The following is a 19,694-nucleotide window of genomic DNA, read 5'->3' on the forward strand; positions in this document are numbered from 1 at the left end:
AACATAGTATATCACACTCATAAAATAACTTAATCAATGATAGTAATATTTGTTCTCCTGTGAGTTCATTAACCCTAAATCTTAGTGTGTACATTACTGTTCCGATAAGGATTTCCAAAGAGATTGGAAGCATAAAAGACTAAAAAAAATGTATAGAGTGTTATTTCGGTGTATAGAATATGAGTTTCATAGAGGGGCGGAGGTAATGAATTCAGAGTATAAATTAGCAAAAAGCATCCCGAAGTTACCCTATGTTAACACATTTGGTCCCTTTAGTATTTTTCATCCAAAATCTAACGGTTTGAGGGACCAAAGGTGCAATTAAGCCTAAAATTTATTGAGAGTTTAAGTGTTATTAAGAATTAATACTGCAAAGAGAATCAATTCTCTGGTTTTGATAAGAATAATTGTATAAGAAATCATAACTAAGTGAGATAAAAGAAGTTATTTCCTCATATGAATACTATTATGACATAGATTGAATGTAATCCAAATCCACCATTTACCTTACCTAATTATATACTTTCTCATGAAAATAATAAGATAGAAAACATCAACTATTCCTGAATTTAGTTCCAATATACATAAAGGGATTACTACTTTGAAAAAAATGGAAAAAGATCTCATGCATAATAGACACATTCAGTTATGATAATCTCCAAAGTCCAAACCATAATCTATATAAGTCCAAACCATAATCTATATTCGTATGCTCTAGTTCATAGTTTTTCTTTGTACAAATGGAAGATAGCTCTAGTTCGTAGTTAATCATTATTATAGATTCCAAACTAGGATAATTCCTCTAATCCTCTCTATCTTTTTTTTTTTTGTCAATAGTTCCTCTTCTTCTTCTTTTTTTTTTTGTCAATAATTCATCTCTTGTGTTGTGCAAAGCAGTGTGGGGGTTAGTTTTTTTTTTTGGTTAAAATAGTATTGGGGTTTGTGTGTGTATTGTTTTTGGGCTTTGTGTGTGAATGTGTATAGTGGGCTGGATTCAGCCCAGCATATTTTTGGAAAGTGTTTATTATCCCAAAAACACATTTACTATTATTCTGTTTGACTGGTCAATAATAATAATTAACTGATTTAATTTTTTTAAATAATAAATACAGATGAATCACACCTCACAGATTAGGGGTGTGATAATAAAATTCGTATATGCATTTACTCAAAGCGTGATGCTAGTGCCTACGGATGCACCTACCTTAATCAAGGTTTCGTCAAAGGTGAATACAAAATAAAGTGGCTTTAATGGAGGGGGGGGGGGGGGCATCCATAAGCACAAACATTAACCATTAAGTATGGATTAGAGGGAAATTATTCGATGAGATAAGAGAAGGTGGAGAAAGAAAATAAAGGTTTACTCAGTGGTAGGGTAGCATGCCCTTATCAACTAATGGTCCACCACACATTATTTTTGGACATAGAGTACTAATACTTTTGTATCAACAACATATACGTGAAAGAACTATTTAATGTTTGTTGGATACTAATTTAGTATAATGTTCATAAATTAATTTTCATTTCAATTTATAAAAACAAATTAATTCACTTTTAATATTAAAGTATCTATTTACGTAAGTATTAATAGACATCTTTGTAGCCCTATAAGCACGAGTAGAAGAGAAGGACATGTTGCTCCCATGACCTCAAGCTTTTCAATTTTGTTTTCTTACATGTGATATCTAACTGAAATAATTATTTTAGGTATATATATATATATTATATCATATTGTTTGATTTTTTATTTTTTTTGAAAATCATATTCTTTGATTTTGATCTCCCCTAATCTTCTTTAAAAAAAAGATTTCCCCTAATCTTACTCATAATCTCTAATTTCTGCCTCGTGCCTATGGTATTCAGTTTTATTCCTTTTGATTGATAGAAGATTTCAAAATCTTTAAAAAATCTCTCTCAAGAATCAAAGATTATATTTTTTCTAATAAAATAGAAAAGGGGCATGAGATGTGGTGAAAACAAAAAATTACAAAATACTGATCAAGTAGCATCAAGCAAGAGGTTATACTTGTAGGTGGTATTTTATACGTTACATAGAACCCCCAAATAGGAAAGGAAAGCTAACCCATTCATGTCTCCAACCCTCAGAAAATGACCTAAAACAAGAGATTAGAAAAAAAATAAAAATTGCAAGTGCTGTTTTGAGGAATTTGATGTCAAACCACACCACCAAGTTACCTTTTGCAAACAAAGAAAACACCCCATTAATTGAGAATTAAAGATAAGGATATGACCCCCAATTAATAGTAATTAATATTAATCCATATTTAAAATTAACAAAAACCCTTATTCATAGATTAAGGGTCAACAACCTATTCAGTAAAAAAAATTAAAACCCCATTTTCACCAGCAAAAGCCACATACATTAGAAAACCCTCTCTCTCTCTCTCTCACTCTCTCTCTTTGATTTTTGATATATCTTGATTCTTCTTAATTCCAAGTGCTAAACCCTTCTCTCTTATTTTTCTAAAACGCCGTAACGGGACATTCCAATTCCCAAAGGCACCGTCCCGTGCGAGTCACGTGCCATTCAAAAACCCTATTCTTTTATGTCTTCCGAGCAACCTTCCAAACCCAACATAACCACCGTCGACGGCGAAATTGACGGTGCCGTTAACGGTTCGCCGCCGTTCGCGGCGGCTTCCGATGAGAGGCCCACGGCGAGGCTTCCACGCTGGACAAGGCAGGAGATCCTGGTTCTCATACAGGGTAAAGCTGATGCTGAAAGCCGGTTCAAACCGGGCCGTGCTGCCGGTTCGGCTTTCGGTTCGAGCGAACCGAAGTGGGCGCTGGTCTCGTCGTACTGCAAGAAGCACGGCGTGAACCGGGAACCGGTTCAGTGCCGGAAGCGGTGGAGCAACCTCGCCGGCGACTATAAGAAGATCAAGGAGTGGGAGTCGTCGGTGAAGGATGAAACGGAGTCGTTTTGGCTGATGAGGAATGATTTGAGGAGGGAGAGGAAGTTGCCGGGGTATTTTGACCGGGAGGTGTATGATGTTCTCGACGCGCCGGCGTTGCCGGTTTCTGCTACGGTGGTTCCGGCGATTGAGATGGCGCCGGAGGTGGTGGCTCGTGAGGAGGAGGTTCACATTTATGATAGTAATCGGAGGGTGGCTGGTGAAGATGGGTTGTTTTCGGATTGTGAGAAGGATGAGGTTTTGGCTTCTGTTAAGAGTGTGGCTGCTCCTGTTCCTATCTCAGGTTCGTTTTTTCAATGGATTTTTGGATACCCTTTGTGATTTTATCAACTCCTATAAGCTATAATCATGTTGTTGTTGGTGTTTTGGTTTTGTGTAGTGTCTATTGGTATCTAGCAATGCTGTTTGTGTTGTCTTCTCTGTTATGAGGTTGAAAAGTTTCTAGGTTTGTTTATAGGTTTCATGGTTTTTAGGACATTTTTTTTGTGATTTGCATGAACTACTACTGTCATGTCATGTCATGTGATTTTGGTCCTCTTAAACTCTCTTGATTCTTCTAGTAATGATGTTGTTGTTACTTGTAAAGTTGGAAGATTTGGAGGCTAGGGTTAATGGGATTATAATGGGGGCGATTTCATTCTCCTTTGATTTTATTTTTCCCTTCTGATTTACAGAGAAACAATTCCTCTAGTTGTTTGTTCTTTCATGGATTTTGGGACACCCTTTGTGATTTTATGAACTCCTCAAATTATGCTTTTGTTTTTATTCACTTTTGGTTTTATCTCTCTTTATTTTTTGGCTTGTCTCGTGTATTTAGGTATAGAGCCATGCATTTAGTGGTGTCTCTTATGAAGTTTGAAAATTTGTTGGTTGGTGTTCATGGTTATGTGGACACTATCTTTGTGTGATTTTACAAAATACTGCTGCCTTTAGCATGGTTGTTAAACTCCAGTTTTAACACTTAAAAAATACGACTGAGTTTCAGATCCTATGTGCAAAACGGCATTTCATAACGTTATCTTTGCATTATTACTTTTATTCTTTACGAATCCCTCTCTCTTGTGTCCTTTTTCTTCTAATAACTCTTTGCCCGTTGCGCACAGGAGTGAGCTGCTGTAGCATTACTAGATTTTCTACATATCCTGTGATTTTTGAATTTTTAGGTTATGTAAATTCTTCTTCGTTTCAAATTATGAATTGATAATTAGAAGCGTAAAAAATAGTTGATTTTGCCTCTTGTATGAAGATCATAACTTCTTTGCTCGTTTGAAGTTTTTAGTTTCTTACCTTCTGAACTTGTTAATTTTTTGTTCTGAACTCAAATTTAGTCATTTTCTGTTTGATTTTAACTTCTTCATATAACTTTCTCATTGTGTAAATTTGCTATTTAAGTATGGTTTTAATTTCTTTATCGTATTTTTCATCATTATTATGGTTTTCTAAATATTTTTAGATGACGTTTTGCTATTTAAGTATGGTTTTAATTTCACTATTGTATTTTTCATCATTATTAAGGTTTTCTAAATATTTTTACATGACGTGAACTCGTAACATTAACTCTTACGAGTTTACGAGCACTCCACGGGTGTATGTAAACTGTCAACCTTGCTGTCTAGTGTTTTTGTCTTTGTCCATTAAATTCTTTTGATTCTACCAATGGTGTTTGTTGTTGTAAAGATGGAAGATTTGGAGGCATGAATTGCTTGGATTATTATGTGGCACTCTTTTAACTCTTTGGTTTTCTTTGAACTTTTTCTTATGATTCCAGAGAAGCAATATCTACCACTCCTCCGTGGCTGCCAAGTGGAAAGCAATGGCCAAGGTAATAGAGTTCTTGATGGATTTGATAATAAATTGAAATGCTTTGTTTAGTTTCCGTACGGAAGTGGTATGGTTAGCATTAGCGGTTAGCACTGGTATATGTTCAGGTGATACCTTATATTTGTTTGGTTATGGATTCTTGTTCTATTTTAGAGTTAGCTTTGGTATTTATTGGTAAAAGCTTAAGCCCATACTTATCTGACCATTGACCAAGATGATGAATAGCCCTTATATATGTTTCGTTATGGCTTCTTGTTCTATTTTATAGATAATATTGGTATTTATTGGTAAATGCTTACGCCTATGCTTATCTGACCATTGACCAAGATGATGTAATAGCCCTTAAGCTTAATGCTTATTTTAGTTGAAGTTCATTCAATGTCAATGTGAACAACATAAAAACAGGGTAGCTACTCTATGTTCTTTCTTTGTTTTTAAATTATGGGGAATTGTGCTTTCAGACCTCTTAACTCTCAAGTAAGCTAAAAATCCATTTGTGTCGAATTAAACCGCTTAGGCGAAACCAAGTGTTCCAAAATGGTCTGAAGGGAAAAAAAAGTCCTTAACAGAACATTATGGAAATGTTGTATTTGCCGGTCCTAAAACTTTTATTCTAGATATTTCCATTAGTCATTGTTAATTTTATTTGAGGCGTTAAATTTCGCCCCCTTACCTAATTTTTTGGTTCCGTCCCTGCACATAGGGGCGCAATTTAATCCAGCGATTTCCACGTCGTATTTATGTTTATATTTTCCTTACCTAATAGGTTTAACATTTTTGTGATTGACTTAGTGTGTGCTTGGATACCGGCTAATTGGAACGTGAATGGTTCATCCCAATCCATAGGAGGATTTCCGTTCACTTTTTTGTTTCAAAGTGTGTGCTAACATCTGTTTCCCCCTGGTGCTAACGAATATCTGAACATAGCCTTACTATGTTTACCGTTCCTGTCCTAGCTGCATTCTGATTAAAGGCCTGAGCAGGGTCAATTGCTTAATCATTTCTACTTTGGTTTTCTGCTATTAATTACATTTGAAATTTAAGGATAAGTGTGTCATAAACCATCTTTTTATATGGGATGTAGATTCAGGAACTGGTAGTGTAGTCATCCAATGCGTGATTGTTTACTTAAACGCTCCGATATAAATCATGTGTTTCTAAAATGAATTTGCTTGATGTTCCATAGAATACAGATTTGAATGAATGATTTTAAATGTTATATTTGCCTGAGAAATGCTGCTTAGAGCTTCGTGCTTAATGCTAATGCCTGCACTCTTCTGGGAAAGTCATTGTATTGCACTTACGCACTTAGTCTCATTGTGTCTATTTCTGTAATGGTTCACATTCTACACATCCACAAATACTATGAGGTACTATCTATGTCTCCAAAGAATATTATTCACTAATCATTAATGGCAAGCTGTTTTAGAGCCACACTCTTTGACTATGGCATAGCTTAAACTTTTGTGATTTAGCGAGGATGTGACTTCGTACATGTTTGAAACTCTTCTACAATTAACTCTGAAGCTAGAATTGATTGTGCGCAGAAGCTTATGTGAGCAGCTTCTTGGTTTTATAATTTATTTTGATGAACGAGAAACTGATGTTTTTCATGTAATTCCTATTATTGCATAGGGTCAAAGATTTTGGTCTAACTATCACACTGTAATTTTATAGGTACCCCCAATGAGAAACAACCAGCCTCAAACCCAGAAGTGGGTTCCACATCTCAAGGGGAACGGAAGAGGAAGCGGTTAGCGACCGATGCAGCAGAGGAGGAAACTTTGCAAACTCAATTAATTGATGTCTTGGAGAAAAATGGGAAGATGCTACGCGATCAGCTTGAGGCTCAGAACATGAATTTCCAGTTGGATCGCCAGCACCAGAAAGACACTGCAAGTAGCATAATTGCTGTGCTTGATAAGCTTGCAGATGCTCTAGGGAGAATTGCTGATAAGTTGTAGTGCAAAGAAGGATCAGAATAGTGTACATAACAGTTGGGCTCAACAATAGTGGTTGGTTCCCTTCATTTTTATCTCAGGATAGCTTCTAGGAAGACCCTTTATTTAGTGCTTGTTTGGAAACCTGTTTATAACTGATTCTGAAGTCAGAATTGATTATTGGGAGAAGCTTCTCTGAGTAGCTTCTGGGTTCCAGAATTGATTATGATGAAAGAGAAGCTGATCCAAACATGCTATTATTCTGTTTGCATACACAGATTTTTTTGTGGTTTATTACTGCCATAATAGGATTATTATTATATACTCAAATTTGGAGGTTAATGCATTTATTCTCTTCTTTCATTAAGGTACTAGTACTTTTACCCGTGCGATGCACGGGATCTTCTTTCTAGTTTATTGCGTCTTTAAAAAAATATGTATTGTATTTATTATGTTTGTTAAAGGAAAATTTAAGGATTTAAAAAATTAATTATATATATAAGAAAAGATTTTTTTTTGTTGATAAATGTGTTTGTTTATATTTTGTAAAAACGTAATCATTTTATTTATGTGGTTTTTACCCCTATTTTACAAAATGCTACATTATTTAATTTTCTCCTATAGAAAAATTTAAAAATTTTTGAAGTCATTTTTAACTTAAATTTTTATCAATTTGTATTATTGTTTATTATATTTATATTTTTTCAATTAATTTGTACTTATTTGAATTATGTCTTTTTTTCTTACAAAGAAAATGTAGTACCATGAAAATAATAGGCTTAATTGCACTTTTGCTCCCTGATCTTTCACCTTTGTGCGATTTACCTCCCTCATCTTTAAAATGAGCGAATTCCCTCCCTCTTCTATTAATATGTGCGATTTAGACCTTTCCGTTAGTTAGCCGTCCAATTACTAACGGCGGTTGCTATTTTCACCCTCCCTTTTACTAACCACACCCTCATATCAGAAATAAAAATAAAAATAAAATAAAAAAAATGGAGGTAAATCGCACAAAGGTGAAAGATCAGGGAGCAAAAGTGCAATTAAGCAAAAAAATAAAAAATAAATTAAATACAATTAATAGAAAATAAAAAAAAACTGAAAAAAATATTTTTATAAAAATCAAAGAAAAAATAATAAAATAAATGAAATAAGTTAAATACAAATAATAGAAAATGAAAAAACATTTTTATAAAATCAATAAAAAAACTGAAAAAAATATTTTTATAAAAATCAAAGAAAAAAATGTTTTTATAAAATCAAAGAAAATAAAATATTTTTTTAATTGAAGATAGAAATTTAAAAATAAAATAAAAGAATAATTATTTTTAATTTAGTGTAGGTGGTGCAAATAGAACCAAATTCTTCTTTTATTTTATTTTTAAATTTCTATCTTCAATTAAAAAAAATATGTTATTTTCTTTGATTTTATAAAAACATTTTTTTCTTTGATTTTTATAAAAAAAAATTCAGTTTTTTCTTTGATTTTATAAAAATATTTTTTCATTTTCTATTAATTGTATTTAACTTATTTCATTTATTTTATTATTTTTTCTTTGATTTTTATAAAAATATTTTTTCAGTTTTTTTTAATTTATAATTTTTTTTTATTTTCTATTAATTTTATTTAATTTATTTCATTTATTTTTTATTTTTTTATTTTTATTTCTGATAAGGGGGTGTGGTTAGTAAAAGGGGGGTGAAAATAGCAACCACCGTTAGCAATTGGACGGCTAACTAACGGAAGGACATAAATCACACATATTAATAGAAGAGGGAGGGAATTCGCTCATTTTAAAGATGAGGGAGGTAAATCGCACAAAGGTGAAAGATCAGGGAGCAAAAGTGCAATTAAGCCAAAATAATACAAATTTTAGCTATATGAAGTACCATGTAAATATATCCTTGTGGGTTTAAAAAAATATTAAAATGCTTTCATTTTTTTCTCTTTAAACATTGTATGATACAGAAATTGAATTCTACAGAAATTGTAAGACTTCAACAGTGACCAAAGCTTCTTTCAACCGTGCAACCAATCCACCTGATTCGGGAATAGAAAATTTTTCATTCCCCACAGACGGTGCCAAATGTTCTTGCCATGAACATTGAGAAATGGTATAGCCCCTAGAGTAGAGAGATTGCACTTAGAGTGATAAAGTTAGAGAAAAAATAACTGAATTTCTTGTGTGTATTGAGCAAATGAGCCAAAAGTTCTCTACAAACGGTAACCGCTCCCTATTTATAGGTTGAGAGCTGGGCCTGATAAATGTAACTGCCTCTGTTGGGCCAGTTGGGCCTCGCTGGAGGAGGCCCAATTCCCAGGCTAGACGACAGCCGCTTAGCGGGCAACCCCTGGACATAAGTCCAATATTCACAATTCAAAATTAATTATATGTTATTATCTAAATAAGAGTACCTTTTTGTTTAGTATTTAAATCTTGGTGGTGAATATGTGATCAATATTAGTTAGGAATTCAAAAAGACATGATTAATTATCTAAATAAGAGTACCTTGTGTTAAAAATTTTAAACTTGCAGGTACATATACCTATAACTGTTATTATCTAAATAAGAGTACCGTTTTGTTTAATATTAACAATGCTTCAGGTTTTTAGAAAGCTTATGAAATAAATTTGTTTCCTACTGCTGTCTTTTGAATAATACCTTTTGGGATAACTTTTCTTTCTAAATGTTGCTTTCTATGGCAATGCACGGCCTATATGTTAATGATTCTAAAAAGCATTACTTTTAGTGTTCTGTTTGTGAAGAAACTTGTGAATCAAACTAAATATAACCTTGTTTGATGAAGTGTTTCATATTCACATGGTTTTAATTTCCATTGAGTGTGCTAGCTCAGAATTTAAACTATTTGTTTATTTATTTTGTTCCCACATAATTAAAGAGGCAAATGGAAAGCAAACTGCATAATAACAATAAAAAGCATCAGGTTTATATCAGACCTTCAAAGGCTTGCACATGTCAAGTGCATATAACAGTCTTGTTTGACACATCTATGCTTCTAGTCATAATTAGACAACAAAACTATTACATAAATTTTAGTATGTAGCCTTAAAATTAGTCACTTTGAGCAATGTGCTCCATGCATAAAGTGCTACATAAAGAAGGAAGAAAAGCCAAATCACCTCAGCATGGTCTAGAGTCTCAAGACAAATTTGAGAAGCACCGCTATTGACCACTATAATGTTGCCAAATCCAAAGTCGAACTCTAAATTATGCTCTTGATCCTGAACATAATAGGAACATCAATACAGGTTTCAATTTCAGTAATTAATATGCACGTTGTTTCCAAGCTGCTTCAAAATCACAGTGAAGAGTATCTCAGCCTCTTCAAATTGTCCTTCAGAAAACTTCCTTATCCCAATATTTTATGTTCTCATGTTCCCGCAGCAGCCACTTTAAGTATTCCACTAATCACAGTGATTCAAGTAACATGTTGCAGGAGTAGGTTCCTTTACACAGCCTGATTTTGATTTGAAACTAATCTGAAACAGAGAAAAATAGAAAAAGTATGATGTGAAGCATTCTATGTAACAGTTGCCAAACAGAAGTGTGTAAGCGTGTTTGGTAATTGGTAAGATGAAATTTGAAAAATGAATTATGTGAAACAAATCCATGAACAAAATAAAGAATCATGCTAGCAAAGATTCATACAAATTAAGTCTTAATTTAACTTGAAGTTGCTCATTGTAGAAAAGTCTGAATGTCTGCATAATGCAAAAGCATATAGCTTTTGTAGATAACCATCCCAAAATTGAACTCATGTAGAGAACACCATCTAATTAAGATATCTATTTTTCAACCATTTCAATTACATGAAGAATTATATTACATGCTCTTTACCTTAACTTTCTTGTTGTGCTGCTACCAACTTAATAAAGCAGGTGGGGCAAAGCTCAGCGCAGGTGTAGATGTCACGTCCCCATTAAAATTGGAGCTAGAATCTGCGATGGTCGTGCAGAAGATGACTCAGATGATAACTGCAAAATGAAAACCAAATAAGAATTAACACTAAGCAATCACCGAAAAACGATTGCAAAGTAAAAATGTCTGAACCGCAAAATATGTCATAAATCCTTTTGTGATGAAATAAGAAACTAATGTAGAACAAAACATATATGGTTTTTTTACAGGAAAACCACATATATATCATTGATTAGGAATGAAAAGGGAAGATTGGTCCTCTAACAATATTGATCCTAAACCAACTGGACCTTCCTCAACCCATACATTATCAGGAAAAACAAAGGCATACTTTGCCATTAGATCAGCAACCATATTAGACTGGTGTTTTACATGAACAAAAGAGTATGGGCCTACATTAGAAATAATCATCTTACAGTCTTCCAGAATGGAATGCAGATATGATAAAGAAATACCCGGGGAATGCCATATTTTAGTAAGCATACTGCAATCTGTTTCAAAAGCCCACCTAAAACAGCTTGCTTCTGCCAAGGTGGGATTGAATTTTCTTAGAGGTTTGTAGCACGCAGCAAATAATAAACCCCCCTGGACATCCCTAATAATCAAACCAAAGCCAGTTCTATGAGTATCTGAACATGCCGCATCAAAGTTCGCTTTCACAAATCCATATGAAGGTCGGTGCCACCGAAGCTGCTGCATAGGGCTCGCGTGAATGCTCCTCTCCACCGAGGGTTGGTCTGCTGCAGAATTCATGGACGACGCTAATTGAAGTGTTTGAGGAATAGCAAGCAGATAGCTATTGAGACTATGAAGCAGAGAATCCAAAACCTTGCAACTGTCAAGTTAGAATTTATATTTGAGACTTGATCCTGGAACTGCGAAAATAAAAATAAACAAAACATATTCAATTAAAACCAAGAAACTACTATCATGTACTTTTTATAGTGTATGCTCATGAACTTTATAGTGTATGCTTCCATTTACTTTATAGTAAAATTTAGGCTTAAAAGCAGTTTCTACCCCTGAAGTTTGATGATATTGCGATTGATACCCCCATCAATTTTTTCTGCGAAGTGTACCCTGAATGTATCAGAAAGTTGCAAAAGTGCCCTTCCGTTTAAAACTTGACGGAAGTGTTGACGTGGCATTTGTTTTTTATTTTTTTATTAAATTTAAAAACTAAATTTAATTAAAAAATTCATGGACCAAAAAAAAATTCAGGGACCAAACCCAGTTCCACAACTACCACCCATCACTCTTCCACAACCCCACGAAACCCAGTTCCACGAAAGCCATCATCTTTTTCCTCAAATATTCCTTGTCTGATTCTCCATCAATCCCCAACCCAAAACCAGAAAACAACTTTAAAAACTCAGCAAACAACTAGATATTGCCACCCCCAACCCACCAAAACACACAACGCAACCCATTGTGCCACTCCCACATCATCAACATCTATCTCTGAAGAAACAGTAAATAGAAGAAGGAAAGGAGAGATCTATTTGGAAGAAGAAGGAAAAGGAACGCAGAAGAAGCAGAACGAAAAGGAACCCATTAAATTGGGGTTTGCTTTGTGTATCTTGTTCGTAACCCCGATTGGCTCACACATCTTCTTCCTCGTTTGATTTCACTCCCCAATTTCATTTGATTGCAGTTGTTTCTTGTTTGAATTTCACGTGAGAACGAATGACAAGGGAATTGAAATTAAAGAATTCCAATTTGGGGATAACACCATTTAGCGTAAGAACTGAGTTTAAGTTTCATCAAAAAATTATTTTAAAACTGAAACTTGACCTTTTTTATTTTTCTATTCTTGTTAATGGTGTTTTTACATTGAAGTATATATAGAGTATTGACCCAGTTTGGTGGTTCTGGCTTGACCAGCGAGGAGATGGAAGAAGGGTTGATGCTTGGTGATGGTGGTGATTATGGTGGTGGTGGTGGTGGTGGTGGTGGTGTTGGGTGAGAGGGGGATTTGGTGGTGGTGGCGTTGAAGAGAGGAGAGGAAGAGAGAAGAAGAGGAGGTGGTGGTGAATAGGGAGATGGTCCCTGAATTTTTTAAATTAAATTTAGTTTTTAAATTTTATAAAAAAAATGCCACATCAGCACTTCCGTCAAGTTTTAAACGGAAGGCTGACAGAAGGGCACTCTTGCAACTTTCTGATACAATTAGGGTATACTTCGCAGAAAAAATTAAGGAGGGGTATCAATCGCAATATCATCAAACTTCAGGGGTAGAAACTGCTTTTAAGCATTTAGTGTAACCTTTTGCATGTTGTTTTTTCAAAATCCTCTTCAAGTGTCATTCTTACTGGATCTATTAGCAGCCTCAGTCCTTAAGAAATTCCATCAAGATTTTTCATAAGAACAATCAAAGAGTTGAAGAGTTGAAGATTTTGTGCGGCCAAACCCTAGTGGAAACGAAAGCAGCGCCGCAAGAGTTGCAGAGACGATAACTGGAAGCAATTTACCCAGAAGTTTTTGTGAGAAATTAAAGAGATAATTACGTTTCAGAAGGGGAGTCGAGACCTATTGATACGTTTCAGAAAGCGTAACTGCAGAAAAGGGAGAAGTTGGAAAGAGATGTTTTGAATGTAATGGAAGAGAGAAAGTCAGGATGTCAACGGCCACGATTAATTTTCTATTCAATCAATAACACAATTACTGAAATAACCATTCAGAAAAATTCAATCATGTGGAATGTCAAATTGAATGACTGTTTTATCAAATATAAACTCTAACCCCTCTTTTTTTACCTCCTAATTTCCACTCACTCAAGCTGATCTCACCTAAAAGATAAGCTGATCAATACCTCAATTGATTTTCATTTGGAAGTATAATTTACTCTGAAATGAGTAATGCTATCTAATTAAATGTATCTTTTTATGGCTATTATACTGCGAAATAATTATTGTAGCTATACAACTGGACAAACACGTTCTTAATGCAGCAGCCATATATATGAGTAATAGATTTAATAGGTATGGAGGTGAACTTACAGCTTCCATTAGCTTTCAACACGATCTCTGGCTGATTCTGAAGCATATGGTAGTACTGCCCCATAAAGTAAGTCCCAATCTGAATCAACACATATTATAGAGAAAGCAGGTGGATTTGACGATTTCACAAAAGGAAGAGAGATAATAGAGTACAGGGAAGGATAAATTTCAAAATGTAAATCACTGCATACTTTTTTGAAACTATTACTACTAAAATGTGGAACAATTGAAGGTGAAGTACAAATCATCCCCAATCCAACCTACAATTTGGCCACTCATTATGCATCAAATTTCTACTGTCGTTCCTATTTTCATTAGCAGAGACCCACGACCTACATATACTTGCCAAACTATGACAGTCAAACTAACCCATTCTAAAGCAAGCAATCCTATTGTGTGAAAATTAAATCAAATTGCATGATCATAAATCTTGTGCGGTACTCTCCCTTCCCATTCATTCACCATTGGTTAATAAATAGGCATATCCAATAGAATATAATGCCTCCAATGTTTATTTTAAAACAGTCAATACTCAATTCAGATTCACAATTATATGTTGCTACATAGCCAGACAATGAAACAGCAAGCTAAAAGCTCCTTCTCAACCATGATCACAGCAACAACCAACAGAGGGAAAATGCAATTTCAGGCCACCATTTATTAGCGAAGGGAATTTCAAGTTTGAAGGGAATGAAAAACATCATTTCTTCGCTGATCACAGCTCAGTTTGGAACCCTAAGATCCATAACAACCAAAAGAAGTTTTCCAAAACAGGCTCAGCGCAATGAAAACTATAGAAAATCAAGTGCAAAGGAAAAACGGAGACTCCAAAAACCTGAAATTGAAAAAAGAAACCATATACTTCTCAATAGGTGAAATCAGGAATAACAATGTTAGTCTGCTGTCGGAAGAGCCGCAGTTCAAAAAATCAATTTTAGATTATTCATAATGTATTAGCTCTCTTCCTCTAACACTACTGAAAACCTTATTCGACACTTTCCAACTCTATACTGACTTAAACAGCTTCTCAAACAAATCAAAAACATGAAACATAAAAAATCAAATTAACAGAATAAAAACATATAGAGAAATGAAAGAGTTGAAGCGCCAGACCTGGACGATGATGACGGAAATGACATGCTCTGGTCCAGATTAATCTGAAACAATAACGATGGATAATCGAATATGAGTTAAAACGTTGAAAGATCAGGGATTCAGATGATAGAAAACAAAACATGCAATGGTAGTTGGTGAAAGCTAAAATTAGCAAAACGAAAACAATAAACATGGAAAGAGAAGTGAGAACCTTGGAAGGAAGGCTGTCCAGATCAAATCCTGATGATCGAAAGAGCGGCAGAAACCCTAAACCCCAGATCATTCCACCAATTTATGAAATAAGCAAAGAACCCCCTACAAAAACAACAATCAGAAAGTGATAACGTGCGACGCGATTGAAATCCCAGAAAGACGAAAGAAAAGAAAAGAACCAAAGCCCAGAAGATTGAAATCCGCCTTCAATCTCATCTGCTTCACCGTCGTTGTTCACTGCTTCTCCGTTGGCAGCTCGACGAACATGGGGAAGGGCTGAAGCGTGATTCAGCGAGAACTTTATTTTAGAGACTTTGAGAGTAACGGCAAGGAAGAATAAAAGCTAGAGACGAAGCGGCTCCAAAATAGAAACGCACGGTTAGGGATTTTAGAGAGTCGATGATTCTTTTTAAAGAAGGAGATTGCTGGAGGATTTGGATGGCCAAGATTTGATCAGTAAATAATAACTTAATGTGAATCAATGGCTGAGATTCAATCTAAGTGAAATAAAATGGACTTTTACCAAAATATCCATGGTCAAGCTTCATTGCCTTTAAATTTATTTGTTGATTGACAAATTTACCCCTAAGGCTGCTAAAACTCTTCCTTTATAGAGTTTATAGATAGATAGATTTATAGATAGATAGATAGATATATAGATAGATAGATAGATTATGAATCATTGAACCTTTCCCAGCCTATCAAAAAAAAAAATTGAACCTTTCCCAAGTCAATAATGGTTGTTGTACAGACGATATTACTATTTAAGATGCATTTTTATTACTAGTTGTCTTGCTACAAATTTGTGGAATCTTTTATTGAGTTTTGTGAAAACTGAAAAGAACCATGGTTCATTGAATCAGCCTGTTTTACTTTACTTGGTTTTAAGGTGTTTTGTCACCCCTCACAAGGTGTTATCTCAAGCAAATTCTCACTGAAGAGGTCTTTTATTAACTAGGTAAGAGGATAATTTAGGATAGAAAAAAGTTTTAGCACTAGAAAGTGATAAAGAACCGATTAACCTTGGGTTAAATTGTTTGGGCATTAGTTTTGGTATCACCTAAATTGATTTTCATGTCATCATTTTTTTCCGCACTTTATTAAAATACTCTTAAAACCAATCTTCATCTCTTACTTTCCTCATCCAATCTTTCACCAACCTCATCACCATAAGCGTCTTTTTATCCTCCACCATCCTCTTCAATCTCCACCATTGTCACCACCATCCATCCTCTTTATTTTCTTCATTAATCATAGGCTTAATTTCACTTTTGGTCCCCCAACTATTGCCTTCCTGCGAAAATCATCCCCAAACTTTAAAATTAGCAAAAAAAGGTCCTCCAACTATACATGTTGTTGCACTTTTGGTCTGCCGTTTGCCTTCCGTGAGAAAACTAACATGAGAAGCTGATGTGGCTCCCTCACACGTATCTCACGTGACTTTCTTCAGAGAGTTTGATGACTGGACAAGTCACATGCTTCTCACGTGACTCTAAAAGTGCAATTAAGCCTTAATCATAACATTCTCTCACCACCATCCTCTTCCCACATTAAACCTACCTCACCCACAATCATCTTCTTCATCACACCCACCTACATCACTCACAATCATCTTCTTCATCTTACCCATCATCTTCGGCTCTTCCAATCTTCACCATCGAGATTGGGCTTGCAATTACTCATGTTTTTTTAGTGTTTTCCAACTTTTTTTTGCGAGGTACATTGTTCTTTTTTCTGCACTCATAGTAGATGTGAAACACACATTTTTTTCCTGTCTGAATTTTTTTTCTCACTTATAAGTGAGAAAATCATAATAATTTCTCATTTAAAAGTGTGAAAGTCAATTTAAATCGCATGATTTCTCACTTGTAAATGTAAATTTTTATATGAAATCTCAATCTCCAAATTGTTTTGTTCTTTCTATATATATATATATATTTATTTAAATCTTTTGGGTGATATACTTGATGGGTACTCTTAACATATATATGATACATGACATAAAATTGTAACATGTCAGATCATATTTTGGTTTAGTATAAGAAGATCAATACGACCGATACCTTATTTAAAAGAGTTGACATAAGTTGAGAAAATTTGTGCTCTCGTTCTTGAATATAAATAATGGAAAAAATATAAAAGATTTGTCTTTTGTAGTACCTGTCACCTATTATGGCCCGTTTGGATAAACAGCTTAATTAAGCGCTTATGGTCATAAGCGCTTATGACATAAGCGCTTATTCATAAGCTATTTTTAAAAATTTATTGAAATAAATTAAAAATAAGCTGTGTATAAGCATAAGCTGTTTTTCATAAGCTATCCTGAGTAGCTTATGAAAATAAGCTGAAAATAGCTTATGGCAGACCATAAGCTGTTTGCATAAGCTCTCCCAAACACTGGCATAAGAGCTTATGCTGTCAGATAAGCTCAAATAAGCTCTTCCAAACTGGGCCTATGTACATTATAAATTATTTCCTTAATAATAAATAAGAGCTTATTTGATTTACAGTTAAAAAGTACAAAAATATAAAAGTAACATATTTTAATGCACTTTTTATTGAGGGAGCAAGTATTGTTGTATGAGTTATTTTCTTATTTTCATTCATACCAATTGTAAAATCGAGCTCTTAAATTTAATTAGATATCAGTTAAATATAATATGCAGAGACTCTTTTTTTTTTTTTATTCATTCAGAGACTTTTATCTTAATTCATAATTCAATCCATTTTTATTTTGAAGCACATATTAACATCAATTTATATAGATACCAACAGATATGCAGGTATAGTTATTGGACTAAGTTTATACTCCAGGTCTCTATCTTTGTTTTATTTTGTTTACACCTGTACTTTTCTATGTTATCTTTACGTTTTGGACAAAAATTCTTTAGAGGGGATACAACTTTGTTAACATTTTTTTATTTTTCATTTGAACACTAATATGAGTATTTTTTATTATAAGAAACACTAATTTTATTCGGTTAAACAAAGTTGGGAGACTTTCGCTCCGGCCACCTTCATGGGTTATAATATGTCTTTAGAATCACATGCTATTTATAGAAGTACTTATAGATCATCCATCAACACAGTTGTTACATCAGAAAGGTGAATTAAACACAACTTTATGTGGGGAAGTGATTCGTTTTTACCGACTGAATAAATATTCTAAAAAAACATTGATATAACTATACTTTTTTAGAAAATTTTCATAATTTTTTTTTTATAAATCGTTTGAAAGATATGATAGAAGATTTCAACAGTTGGCCTAATAATAGCATACTAAAAAAAGAGTAATAGGCATTAAGCAATAAAACACAATTTGATGAAAAAGGAATGAAAGGGAAAAGATTGGTATTGCTCATGAGCATGCGAGGCTGTATTGGGGCAAGAGAGTGGGGCCCCAAACACGGTCGGGGAAATGGAGGGAAACTGAGTTTTGGCCCACCAACACCTCACATCACAGCATTGCACAGCCCATCTCTTCTTCACACAAACAAACACAACTATTTACTACACTCTCACCTGTAGCGCGTGGGGTAACACAGCCCATCAAACAAGGACTAATCTTATTTTTTTAGAACATAAACAATGACTTAACACTGTCTGCTTGTTGGTTTGTTCCATACTCCACATATATTAGGAGCATGGTTCAAGGTGAAATGTTCTTGAATATTTGTTTTACAAGTAAGCATTTTAGTTGATGAGATGAGGGTAACCACTCCATTGTTGACGGTGGATTAGTGGTGATTGATTTTTTTGTTACGAGTACTCACATATACGATAAATAATTGATCATGAAACGAGTGGCATTTTCATGAATGAAGATTTAACTCTCAACCTTATAGTTAAAGGATAAAGTGAATAAGCATTATACCAATCTCATGATTCGCTTTTTAATAATTATTTAGACAAGTATTTGGATGAGTTTATAGAAATAGTTTGAAAAAATATAAGTTTTTTCAAACTTATTTTCACAAATGGCTTAAATTAGTTTTTTTTGTTGTTGAAAGAAGCTTAAATTAGCTTATGAAAAACACTTACGTACGTATACCTGCTCATAAACTATTTTAAATTTAGTTAAATAAGCTTATCAGATTTATTATTCTAAACATTAATGCTACAAGGGCTTAATCATGCTATTCACGCAAGTATTAAAAAACTAGTGTTAATTAAATAAGTCTCTTAAGATTTGAGATGCCATCACCATATTGGATTTTTCAGAGACTTTCACTATATTAGTGTATAAAAAATATAAAATTCTCACTTAATCCGTTCCTTCATGCCATCCTTTTATTCTTATATTTTTTTTAATGAATATTCTTATATATAAATGAATCTGGTAGTAGTTACATATAGTTTCAAAATAAATTTTTTACAAGATTATAATTCTAATATTATTAAATCATTATTGATTGATTTAGGGACAATTTTTTTAATGAATTACTGTGATAACACCATTATCATTAAATAACCAGAGAAGAATATCACTCATTCCAAAGAGAATAAATTGATCAAGTTGATGATTTGATAGAAAATGTAAACATATTACAACCTATTTGTGATGCTAATTATTACTAGCATATTAAAATATGAAAAATGTAAAGGGAAAGATAAAAAAAGAAAAAGAAGGGGGCAAGAAAGGGAAAGGTGCATGAAAAAGAAACTCAATGGGTGTAACTTTAATCCAAATGAGTATCTGTTACACACATGGGATTCCAGAAACAAAACATTACATTACATTTACTTCAA

At 33.7% G+C, this 19,694-nt stretch overlaps 1 protein-coding gene across 1 annotated transcript; it reads left to right on the forward strand.

Moving 5' to 3' along the window:
* The first annotated feature begins 2,381 nt into the window (after positions 1 to 2,381).
* LOC130728761 (trihelix transcription factor ASR3) lies at positions 2,382 to 7,043 on the forward strand. Its single transcript, XM_057580326.1, has 3 exons — positions 2,382 to 3,219; positions 4,705 to 4,758; positions 6,435 to 7,043. The coding sequence occupies exons 1-3, from the start codon at positions 2,568 to 2,570 to the stop codon at positions 6,719 to 6,721; spliced, it is 993 nt and encodes a 330-aa protein (XP_057436309.1). The 5' UTR covers positions 2,382 to 2,567; the 3' UTR covers positions 6,722 to 7,043.
* The last annotated feature ends 12,651 nt before the right edge of the window (positions 7,044 to 19,694 follow it).

The sequence above is a fragment of the Lotus japonicus genome, chromosome 1 (assembly GCF_012489685.1).
Source record: "Lotus japonicus ecotype B-129 chromosome 1, LjGifu_v1.2".
NCBI lineage: Eukaryota > Viridiplantae > Streptophyta > Magnoliopsida > Fabales > Fabaceae > Lotus > Lotus japonicus.

What these genes read in the sequence shown, in the direction of transcription:
- LOC130728761 (XM_057580326.1), top strand. Translation starts at nt 2,568, where the DNA reads ATGTCTTCCGAGCAACCTTCCAAACCCAACATAACCACCGTCGACGGC. An exon ending in TGCTCCTGTTCCTATCTCAG is followed by an intron (nt 3,220 to 4,704) that starts GTTCGTTTTTTC and finishes TTATGATTCCAG; the next exon opens with AGAAGCAATATCTACCACTC. An exon ending in AGTGGAAAGCAATGGCCAAG is followed by an intron (nt 4,759 to 6,434) that starts GTAATAGAGTTC and finishes GTAATTTTATAG; the next exon opens with GTACCCCCAATGAGAAACAA.